General features: G+C 44.4%; 1 protein-coding gene across 1 annotated transcript in view; it reads left to right on the forward strand.

Moving 5' to 3' along the window:
* PCCB (propionyl-CoA carboxylase subunit beta) overlaps positions 1-12,579 on the forward strand; it is a 77,356-nt gene that overhangs the window by 37,122 nt on the left and 27,655 nt on the right. Inside the window, exon 7 of the mRNA XM_079795463.1 lies at positions 6,442-6,550. Within this exon, the coding sequence (XP_079651589.1) occupies positions 6,442-6,550 (109 nt within the window). The remainder of the gene's footprint in view (positions 1-6,441; positions 6,551-12,579) is intronic.

The raw sequence follows: 12,579 nt of genomic DNA on the forward strand, positions 1-12,579 counted from the left end.
TATGTTGTGTTTGGGGCCTGCTTGGGTTTTTCTTGCTTGGGACTTTCTGTGCCTCTTGAACTGTGACTTTTTCCTTCATCAGGTTAGGGAAGTTTTCTGCTATTCTTTTTTTCTTTTAAAATATATTTTATTGATATTTAGCGAGAGAGGAAGGAAGAGGAATAGAGAGATAGAAACATCGATCAGAGAGGAGGTTATTGATTGGCTGCCTCCTGCACAGCCCCCACTGGGGATCAAGTCCGAAACCCAGGCATGTGCCCTGACAAGGAATCGAACCGGCGAACTCTTGGTTCTTGGGTTGACGTTCAATTGCTGAGCTACACCAGCCGGGCTGCCATTATTTCTTCAAACATGTTCTCTGTCCCTTGCTCTCTCTCTTCCCCTTCTGGCACACTTACTATGCGAATATTGTTACATTTCATGTTGTCCCACAGCTCCCTTAAGCTGTCCTCCTGGTTTTTAATTGATTTTTCTTTTTGGTTCTCTGATTGTTTTTTTCTACCCTGTCTTCTAATTCACTGATCTGATCCTCAGCTTCCCTTAATCTGCTGTGTATTTCTTCCAATGTGTTCTTTATTAGTGCTGTCATTCTTTATTTCCAACTGTTCCTTTTTCATACTTACTATATCTTTTCTCATGGTGTGGAGCATCTTTACCATCATTATTCTGAACTCTATATCAGATAAATTTCTTATCTCCATTTTATGTATCTCTTCTTCTGGAGAATTATCTTGTTCTTTTTGTTTGTTTGTTTCCCCATTTTGGCCACCTGTTTGGGTTTGTAACTGTGTATTAGGTAGATCTGTTATGCCTCTCAATCTCTAGTGCAGGACAGTGTCAGATGCTGTTTCTGACTAATTTTATCAGGCAAAAAGACTCAAGGCCTCCAGAGACTGCCTCTGCCAGCAGACTGATTGGATTCAGTCTCGAGTAGCCCTCAGGCAATCATCCACAGGTGTGGTGAGTTTTTCCAACAGGGTATGGCAGTTGCTTCTGCCTGGAGGCTAATTGTTATTCTCAGTCTCTTAATGGGCCTCAAAATTTCCACACTGTGGGGCAAGGTGTTTTCCAAAAGGGTGGGTTGGCTGTTTTCCCCCCAGGCAAAACCGCCTGGATAGCAGAGTTCTGCCTGAGAAAGATGACCTCTGTAGCATGAGGGAATGACTCAGCACAGAAAACCAGGGTGTCTGCCTTTTGAGCTCTAATCCCAGAGTCCCCAAACCTGGCTTCTGGTCACAACAGCTCCAGTCCACTCTGCCCTACCTCTGCTGGAGCACAAGGTGAGTGGCTGCATATGAGATGATTTGCATTGGCTCTTTAATAGGGTGCTTGCACTTCCAGCCACGTCTCCCTGGCAGATAGCAACCCTGCTGCTTTTCACAGCCAGATGTTATGTGGGTACCTTTCTCAGTTCTGGTTCTCTCTGCTGGGGGGCCCAGCTTGGGGATTAGACCCCATAGTTTTCTCAGTTGCAACCTCCCATAGCTGAGATATCTCTCCAGAATTTCAGCCTCTGTCTGTGAGAGCCCAGCCAGCCCTTTTGTGCCTCCACCCTTCCTACCAGTCTCTATGCAGTCTCCACTTTCTGTCCTTGGTTATCAGGGTTCTTTCCAGCTAGTCTTCAGTTGATTATTTACAATGTTTTCTTGTATTTTAGTTGTAATTCCAGTTTGGTCCTGGGAGCATGTTTGTGTAGCATCCACTTACTCTGCAGCCATTTTTAATCTCTCTCACATATCTAATAAAGAGGGAACATGCAAATTGACCATCATGTTGCAACAAAGATGGTGGCACCCACAGTGGAGTGTGTGTGTGTGGGGGTTCTATAAAACAAGATGGCTATGCCCAGAGTGGAGGCGGGTTTCCGTAACACAAGATGGCTGCACCCACAGTGGAGGCTTAGTTCCCGTAATGAGCCTTAATGAGCAGTCAGCAGGGACTTGAGGCTGTGTGGCGCTGGGCCAGGGCAGGGGACCTGAGGCTGCACCCCCCGCTCAGTGGGGCTTGACAGGGGACCTGATGCCGCGCCCCCCGCCCTGGCGCCAGGTCGGGGGACCTGAGGCTGCGCCCCTGCCCAGCGGGGCTTGACAGGGGACCTCAGGCTGCGCCCCCTGCCTGGTGGGGCTTGATGGGGGCCCTGTGGCTGTATCCCCCACCCGTTGAGGCTTGATGGGGGACCTGAGGTTGTGGCCCCGCCCAGCGCCGGGCTGGGGGACCTGAGGCTGTGCTCCCCTGAGTGGTGGGGCTTGACGGGGGTGGGGCTGGCCGGGTCTGGATCTCGCCCAATGGGGATGGGGCCAGCCGGGTCTGGGTCTTGTGCGATTTCGAGGCACGCGCGGGTGGGCGGGGACTGGACCCTGGGTCCCGCGGCGCGCCCCAGACTCTGACAGGAGGAAGATTTTCATATACATTTTACTAATTTTCTTTCATTTCTGACATTTTCTATTATAGAGAAAGGGCAAATAGCAATATTAACCTTTTGCACTCAGATGTCAAGTGTGACTCGACACGGTTAGCAGGTAGCAGCTCGAGAAAAAAGCAAGCGAGTGCAAAGGGTTAAAATATTTCCTCTAATTAATTCCTTTTTAATGTGCACAAATTTCATGTACCAGGCCACTAGTTTTTAAATACTTATAAATCTCTCTCTTTTTTCCTTATATTATTTCCTTTTTCTCTTTTTCTCCTTACCTGTCTTTACTTCATCCACCATTTCCCTCAGGAGCAACTAAGGACAATTTCTTTGGTTTCTCTTTAGTCAATAGTTCTGAAGGTCAAAAGTTGGAAATATGTCTTCTGGGACTTAAAGTCAAGGTGATGGCAGTGCTGGCACCTCTGGAGGATCCTGGGAAGAATCTGTTCTTTGCCTATTCCCACTCCTTGAGGTTGCTGCATTCTTTGACTCTTGACCCCCTCCCTCCCTCTGTCTGTTTTTCCATTGATTTTTAGAGAGAGTGGAAGGAGAGACAGGGAGAGAAACATTGATGTGAGAGAGACACATCAATTGGTTGCCTCCCACATGTGTCCCGACTGAGACTGGGGATCGAGCCTGCAACTGAGGAAATTGAATGAAATTGAATTGAACCCAAGATCCTTCAGTCTGCAGGCTGATGCTCTTTCCACTAAGCCAAACTGGCTAGGGCTCCTCATGTATCTTTGTAATCAATTTTTTTCCTACCTCCCATTCCTGTGTTAGGGTAACTATTCACCTGTTTCTTATCGCAATAGATTAATTTGCATTTTCTAGAATGTTATATAAATACAACCATACAAAATGTCATATGTACAAAATACATACAAAGAGTATGTGTTATTTTTGGAGGGTAGGGAGCTGCCTTCTTTCACTTAAGATGATTATTTTGAGATTGACCTGTTGATAGATACTGGGTTGTTTCCAGTTATTGATGGTTAGAAATAATACTTTTATGAACATTTGCTTATGAATCTTTGTATAGAGTGAGGAAGAACATGTTTTCTAGTAAGATTGTAAGCCAACGAGCAATAAAATACTGATACAATAATATAATAGTCTAAGGACTAATTTCCTTGTCGTGCAAAAGAATGGGCAGCCCTAGCCGGTTTGGCTCAGTGGATAGAGCATCGGCCTGTGGACTGAAGTGTCCCAAGTTCAGTTCTGGTCAGGGGCACATGCCTGTGTTGCAGACTTGATCCCCATAGGAGGTGGCGGCATGCAGGAGACAGCGGATCAATGATTCTGTCTTATCATTGATGTTTCTATTTCACCCTCTCTTTTCCTCTATGAAATCAATAAAAAAATGTTAAAAAAAATAAAAACAATAAAAGAAAGAATGGGCGAAGAACATGAATAGTGAGCTGACAGAGATGACTATAGTAAGATATTTATTGCAGAATTTCTTGTTATAGCAAAATACTGGAAACATCCTAAATGACCATCAGTAGGTACCAGTTAAATAAATTATGATACATATCCTATAATGATATGAGGTGATTTTCAAGAAGTTTCAGAACAGTTGCCGGACTTTGGGCGCCATTTAACGCCGGTGGTCTTGATCCGGCATCTAGAAGGGTTCAGCAATCTAGAGAAGGGGCTGTGCATAAATTAATCAAGAGTCCAGAGACGAAACGTAATTTTGAAAGGCATATGGGGTGGGTAGAGGAGCTTGGCTGAAGAAACCAAGTTCTCCTTGTCTCAGGATCCCTTGCTTTTTATTAACACAAATTGTCCTAAGGCAAGGTGGAGATATACACTTCAAAGGCCAGGATTAGTCTACAGAGTCCATTGTCAGATTGGGGAATAGCCTACGGCTGTTCAGGTGTTAGGCCAACAGGAGGCAATAACATGTAGATTAAGATGCCCTGAGCTGTCTGGCAGCAAGCAATCATCCTTTTCAGGTTTGGGGAAATGCCTTTAGTCATCCCAGATGATTCAGCCTTGCTGGAATTGGCTTCCGGCAACAGTGGTTATAGGACACTGTGCTGGAAAGAAAATAAAAAGGTGGATGTACATATTATATGTTTATGTACCGGTATATATAAATGTTCATATATGCATGGATATCAATGAAAAGAGAGAGAAACTTAACTGTGGTGCTTTTGGGGAGGGAAATTGGAAGCCTGGAAATAAGGGCTGGGATATAGACTTTTGTTTGTTTTTTATTGTCTAAAATTTTACATATGTCTCCTTCCCTCCCCCAATGGCCCCCCCAGCCATTCCCACCCTGGGTAAGCCCCCACCGCTCCAGTGTCTGTGTCCATTGGTTATGCTAATATGCATGCATACAAGTCCTTTGGTTGTTCTTTACCCCCCCCCCCACCTCCCCTGCCATTTGTCTCTGGATCTATTTTTGTTCATCAAATTATGTTGATCATTATATCCCACATATGAGTGAGAACATGTGATATTTATCTTTCTCCAACTGGCTTATTGTGCTTAGCATAATGCTCTCCAGTTACATCCATGTTGTTGCAAATGGTAGAAGTTCCTTCTTTTTTATAGCATAGTATTCCATTGTGTAGATGTACCACAGTTTTTTAATCCACTCACCTGCTGATGGGCATTTAGGTTGTTTCCAAATCTTAGCTATGGTAAATTGTGCTGCTATGAACATAGGGGTGCATATATCCTTTCTGATTGGTGTTTCTTGGGATATAGTCCTAGAAGTGGGATTACTGGGAGTTCCATTTTTAACTTTTTGAGGAAACTCAAATGGGAGTTCCATTTTTAACTTTTTGAGGAAACTCCATACTGTCTCCCACAGTCGCTGCACCAGTCTGCATTCCCACCAGCAGTGCACTAGGGTTCCTTTTTCTCCACATCCTCGCTAGCACTTGTCATTTGTTGATGATAGACATTCTGACAGGTGTGAGATGGTATCTATTGTTGTTTTGATTTGCATCTCTCGGATGATTAGTGACTTTGAACATGTTTTCATATGTCTCTAGGCCTTCTGTATGTCCTTTTTCGAAAAGTGTCTATTTAGGTCCTTTGCCCATTTTTTGATTGGATCGTTTATCTTCCTTTTGCTAAGTTGTATGAGTTCTCTGTAAATTTTGGAGATTAAACCCTTATATGAAATAGCATTGGTAAATATGTTCTCCCATTATAGACTTACTTTCCACTGCATCTTCAATTTTTTAAAGTTTTTTACAATATGCCTTTATTATCTTTAATTTAGAAACTAGCCCTAGCCAGTTTGGCTCAGTGGACAGGGTATCGGCCCGTGAACTTAAGGGTCTCATAAGGGTCCCAGGTTTGATTCTGGTCAAGGGCACGTACCTCGGTTCTAGGCTCAATCCCCGGCCCTGGTCGGGTGTGTGTGGAAGGCAACCAATTGATGTGTCTCTCTCACATCAATGTTTTTTTCTCTCTCTCTGTCTTGCCCCCTCCCTTCCACTCTCTCTAAAAATCAATGGAAAAATATCCTCAGGTGTGGATTAACAAAAAACAAAAAAAGAAAAACTAAAAAGTAAATGCCTATCCCCTTCTGAGAACACCAAAGCATTGATTATCATTGTTTCCAAATGGCTTCATTTAAATAGCTGGTTCATTTTAGGCAAGCTGCATACAATCACAGTGCCTCAGTTTTTTCATCTGTAAATGGGGTAGTAATGTAATAATACCTAGGCTTTAATGACACATTTTCATGAAGTGCTTAGAAAAAAGCTTCAGCCACCACAAGTTATGAGTAAGGGCCACTTGGTAGGGTGTTCTCCAGATGAATGACCCAGAAATGTTAGCCACACTCCATGTCATTTTGCTGAGATAGAACCATGCAATGAAGATTTTAAAAATAGACAGGGAAAACTTGGGTCTTTAGTTTGGGTAGGTATCTTTGAGCTGCACCCTTCCTGGTTCTGTGTGTCACTGCTATCTTTGTTGTTGTCTTTTCAGCTGTGTGACCCTAAGGCTCTATCTAGTTCTGCTGCTCTGAAATTGATCCTTCTGGAATTTTCTGATTTCAGGATACCTCCTACCTGTTTATCACTGGCCCTGATGTTGTGAAGTCTGTCACCAATGAGGATGTTACCCAGGAGGAGCTTGGTGGTGCCAAGACCCACACCACCATGTCAGGTTAGAGGCCTCGAGGCTCACCTTACTGTTTTTAAGGTCATTGCCAAAGAGAATGGTGACAGTCTTTTACAAATGTCACTTAATTGGCAGAATTTATTTGAGAAGACTGTAGTATGGTATATTGGCTACAGATATAGTGATAAGGATGAATTTAGTATCAAATTTGTTAAAGTAGTACAAATGCTTTGATATTTAAAAATTTAAAGCTAACTGGAATGGTGGTTATGAGAGGTATGACTTACATATACACAGTTGAATCTTTAAAAAAATGTCATATTTTACTGTTACTTTTTTTTACTTCAAAGTTGGGGTATGTCTTAGGATAGATGGCATTTTACCAATCACTTTTGGCTAGGTACAGTTGTAATGTGATGATCATGGCCTACATATTCATGAACTTGGTCATAGCTACCTCTTTGAGGTTATTTGCCACATATGCCGAGTTCAAAATATATAAAGATTATTTGATGCTTTGGCATTGAAACAAAAAGTTATTGTTTATACCAGCTGTCGCCAACTGGTGGTCTGTGAGGTCCAAAAGGTTGACGACCACTGGTTTATACTGAGAGGCATGGAATTGGGAGCAGGGCATGAATCTGATATTAGTGAAAAGATTTGTTGTTAGAGTAATGATTGGAATTCCACATTTTCTTGGAATAATACACCAAGTTGTAAAAGGATTGCCTACCACACAGTAACTAAAGACAGGAGTAATTGCCTCTTTGAAAGATTTCAAAGCAATGTGAGGCTGGTATGACTGACTTTTGAACTGCATTGTCTTGTAGTTAACTCAATGCATCATGATTTAACTGTTGGGTTTTTTTTTGTTGTTTAAATTTTTTCTTTCTTAGTGTACATATCATATAGGCATGTCTTAATTTCAGTAGTCTTAGATTTTTTATTTTAAATAATTTTTCATTTTTCAGTTACTGTTGACATACAGCCCAGAGATCAGACACTACATAACTTACTAAGTGATCATCCCGATAAATCTAGTACCCATATGACACCATACATAGTTGTTCTAATATTATTGACTACTAGAGGCCCAGTGCATGAAATTCATGCACGGGTAGGGTCCCTAGGCCTGCCTGGCGATCAAGGCCGATTGGGGCCTTCCGGCTGCTGGCTGGGGCCTTCTTTTGTTCTGCGCCGCCTCCTGGTGGTCAGCACACGTCATAGCGAGCAATCGAACTCCTGGTCTCCCGGCCGAACTCCCGAGGGGACATTTTGCATATTAGGCTTTTATATAGATAGATAGAAGATATTCCCTATGCTGTACTTTACAACCTGTGACTATTCTGTAACTACCAATTTGTACTTCTTAATTCCTTCATCTTTTTCATCCATCCCCTAACCTTGCTCCCATCTGGCAATCATCAAAATGTTCTTTGTATCATTGTGTCTGTTTCTGTTCTGCTTGTTTGTTTATTTTGTTTTTTTTAGATTCACTTGTTGATAAATATATACTTATTACCCTTTTATTTTATTTATTTTTTTTATAATCCTCACTCAAGGGTATTTTTCCATTGATTTTTATTTTTTAATATATTTTTTATTGATTTCAGAGAGGAAGAGAGAGGGAGAGATAGAAACATCAATGATGAGAGAGAATCATTGATTGGCTGTCTCCTGCACACCCCCTACTGGGGATTGAGCCTGTAACCTGGGCATGTGCCCTTGACTGGAATTGAACCTGGGACTTTTCAATCTGCAGACCAGTGCTCTATCCACTGAGCCAACCAGCTAGGGTTCCATTGATTTTTAGAGGGAGTGCAAGGGAGGGGAGCGACAGAGAGAGAGAAACATTGATGTGAGAGAGACATAGATTGGTTGCCTCCCACATGTACCTGACCAGAGCCAGGAATGAACCTGCCACCAAGATACATGTGCTTGACCAGAATCGAACCCAGGACCCTTTAGTCCGCAGGCTGACAGACACTTTTTTAACCACTGAGCCAGACCTGCCAGGGCTGTCCCTCTGGATTTTTACCTGCCACACCTGGGTGTGGGACCAGCTGGTTTGCATCTCCACTCCTACCAGTCTTGATGTGGCTTCTTCTTTATATCCTTAGTTGTAGGACTTTTGTTCAGTTAAACTTCAGGTGGTTCTGCATGATGGTTTTTCTGTGGTCTAGTTGTAATTTTGATGTAGTTATGGGAGGATGCAAGTACTTTATTTACCTACACTACCATCTTGACCAGAAGCCTTGTGAAGTCTTAGATTTGGTGAAATATGATTTTTAAAAATAACATGAGAGCTCTTAATCCCTCTGTCCACAAAAATGATTCCCCCCTTATGAGGTTGGCATCAAGGTTGATTCATTTTTTTCCTTGCCCATCAGCTCCAATACACACCTAGGATCCACCACAGCTTGTCATCACTCTCCTGTCTCAGGGCTTACTTGTCAGCAGTTTTTATTTCTTACTGGGATATAAAATAATGTTGAGTCTTGATTACATCTTAGATTTGATGAAATACCTATTTTTTATTTCAATAAATATTACATGTTTGTGGTGGACACACACTTCTGATAACAGCTTTATTGAGATACTAGGGGCCCAGTGCATGAATTCGTGCACCATGAAAGGACTGTGGGCCGCAAGGCTACGGTGGGCACAGGGGCGGGTCTCAGCACATTCTTCTCACCCCCCTCGGCCCCTCCCACCACGGCCCCTGGTCTCCTCTCTGCCAGCAGCCCTGCTCCTGCTGCCACCGTTCCCAAGTGCTGACGGTGCTGGCCCTGCTTACACCCGCTGATGGTGCAGAGCGATGGGGGCCAGCGCCAGCAGCGGGTGCAAGCGGGGCTGGCGCCGTCAGTGGTTGTAAGTGGCAGCTGCTGCCTTGATCACCCCTCAGAGGAGCCAGGGGGAAGTGGAGAAGTCCTGAGGGGCAATCGGGGCTGGCAGCTGCTGCTCGCACCTGCTGACAGCGCTGAGTGATCAGGACCGGCGCTGGGCGCCAGCAGCAGGTGTGAGCGGTGGCTCCAGCGCCAGCTGTGGATGCGAGCGGGGCCGGCGTCGGCAGCGGGTGCGAGCAGAGCTGTCGTAGCAGCGGGCGCGAGAGGCAGCTGCCAGCCCTGATCACCCCTCAGGAGCAGGGGGAGGTGGAGAAGCTCTGAGGGGCGATCAGGGCCAGCAGCGCGTGGGAGCAAAGAATTTTCAGTAACACCACAGGCTCGCCCTGATGACAGTGATTAGTGCCCTGCCTTGATTTGGCACCCCTGCTCACCGGCTCCACCATCCTGCCGCGGCTTGCCCACCATGTTCCAAGCTCTGCCGCCTGCTGCTGATGCCCGCCATGTTCCACATGCGCCCGCTGGTGGTCAGTGCACGTCATAGCGACCGGTTGTTCGGTTGTTCCGCCGTTCAGTCTGTTTGCATATTAGGGTTTTATATATATACTAGAGGCCCGTTGCATGAAGAGATTAGTGCAATAGGCCTTCCTTCCCTTGGCTTCCAGCACCAGTTTTCCTCCGGCACCCGGGACCCAGGCCTTTGCTCCAGCCCGAGTCTGCTGCCTTTGCTGCAGGCTCCGGCTAGAGTCTGCTTTCTTTGTCTTTGCTGCAGGCTCCGGCCAGAGTCTGCCATCTTCATCTTTGCTGCAGACTCCAGCCAGAGTCTGCCATCTTCGTCTTCCCTGCAGACTCTGGCCGGAGTCTGCAGTCTTTGTCTTCGCTGCGGCCGGAGTGCCGCTCCTGTAGATCCCTTCTCCCCCGACCCTCCCTCTCATAGCAGGCGTCTTGCCCCACCCAGCCACTCCGCCTGGAGCAGCTGGGCAGCTGCCATCTTTGACCTTCTTTTTTTAAAAATATATTTTATTGACTTTTTACAGAGAGGAAGGGAGAGGGATAGAGAGTTAGAAACAACGATGGGAGAGAAACATCGATCAGCTGCCTCCTGCACACCCCCTACTGGAGATGTGCCTGCAACCAAGGTACATGCCCCTGACCGGAATTGAATCTGGGACCCTTCAGTCCACAGGCCAATGCTCTGTCCACTGAGCCAAACCGGTTTTGGCCATCTTTGACCTTCTAATTTACATATTCCCTCCTGATTGGCTGGTGGGTGTAGCAGAGTGATGGTCAATTTGCATGTTTCTCTTTTATTAGTGTAGACTAGAGGCCCAATGCACGAAGATTCATGCAAGAATGGGCCTTCCTTCCCCTGGCTGCCGGTACCACCTTCGCTCCAGCTGGAGCTGCCTTTCCGCCTTCCCACACTGCCCAGAGGCCCGGAGTGGCTGGGGCGGTGCAGAAAGCCTGCTTCGTCGCCATGGCAATGATGCAAGCGTCTTGCCCATCGCTGCTCGGCGCCTGTGTATGCAAATTAACCCACCATCTTTGTTGGGTTAATTTGCATACTCACGCCTGATTGGCTGGTGAGTGTTGCAAAGGTACAGTCAATTTGCATCTTACTCTTTTATTAGTGTAGATAGATAATTCACATACCATACATGTGAAATACACATTTCAGGTATGCAAGTCAATGGTTTTAATATATTCACAGGTTGTTCAAGTATCTCCAGTCCATTTTAGAACATTTTCATCATCCTAGAAAGAAATCCCCTACCTGTTAGCATTTGCTCTCCATTTCCTCCAAAATACTCTGGCTCTAAGCAATCACTAATCTACTTTCTCTTTCCATAGATTTGTCTATTTTAATATATATGGGATGGACATAAATGAAATCATACAATATGTAGTGTTTTCAAACAGATTTGTGTTACTGAGCACAATAATATTTACTTACCATATTGTAGCATGAATCAGTACTTCATTCCTGTTTTACTAGATAATATTTCTTTTTTAAAAAATATGTTTTTATTGATTTCAGAGAGGAAGGGAGAGGGAGAGAGAGAAACATCAATGATGTGAGAAAGGCATTAATCAGCTGCCTCCTGCATGCCACACACTAGGGATTCAGTCCGCAACCCAGGCATGTGTCTTTAACCGGAATCGAACCAGGGACCCTTCAGTCCATAGGCTGACACTCTATCCACTGAGCCAAACTGGCTAGGGCTAGATAATATTTCAATATATGTCTATACCACATTTTGTTTATCCATTAATCAGTTAAACTTTTTGGCTGTCATGAATTGTTTCCACTTTTTGGCTGTCATGAATATGCTGCTATGAACATCCATGTACAAGTTTTTTTTTTCTCTTGGGTATGTACCTAGGAGTGGAATTGCTGGGTCAAATGGTAACTCTGTTTAACTTTTTGAGGAACTGCCATGCTGTCCCCCAAAGTGCCTGTGCAAATTTATAAATCTTGAATGAAAGAATTCTGTCCACGGAACCTGCTTTTTATTCATCAACAAACAGAATAGGGCAAAAGTAGGTTTACAGTTGTGAGTACACAAAACAGTTTATTCTCATGCTATTATTTATTAACTTTTATTAATTGTATTATTTTCCATAGACACAACTGTAAACCTACTTTTGCCCCACCCTGTATTCATTTAATGCCTATTTCAAGCATTGTTCTGTGTCCCAGGGATACATTTGTGAAAGAAACAAAAAGATCTCTGCCTATATGGGTCTTATATTCTAGCAGAGAAGATAGACGATAAACAATAAGCTTAATACATAAGTAATATGTGCTGTGGAAAAAGTAGGGCAGAGTAAAGGGGGTTGGGATTGTTGCAGTTTTTAATAGGGTGGTAAGGGCTGGCTGCATTGTGAGGATAATATTTGGAGTTACCTGCATGGCTGTCTAGGGGAGAAGCATTGCAGGCAGAGGGAATAGCCGCTGCAGAGGCGCTGTGGAAGGAGAGTGGCTGGCATGCATAGTGAATGGCACGGGGGAGTAGGAAGAGGCTTGGAGTAGAGACATGACATGATCTGACTTAAAAAGCTAACTTTGGTTGTTGTGTAGAGAAGAGACTATAGGGCTACAGTGGAAGCAGGGAGTCCGGTGCGGTGAATCTGAGAGAGCCCTACTTCTGGCCCTACTTCCTCTCCCATGTCTTTGGCCTTGTTTGGCTGTTCTATGATTTTATGTGCCAGCCATTATTCTTTCACTTT

Source organism: Cnephaeus nilssonii (assembly GCF_951640355.1).
Source record: "Cnephaeus nilssonii genome assembly, chromosome: 17".
Lineage (NCBI taxonomy): Eukaryota > Metazoa > Chordata > Mammalia > Chiroptera > Vespertilionidae > Cnephaeus > Cnephaeus nilssonii.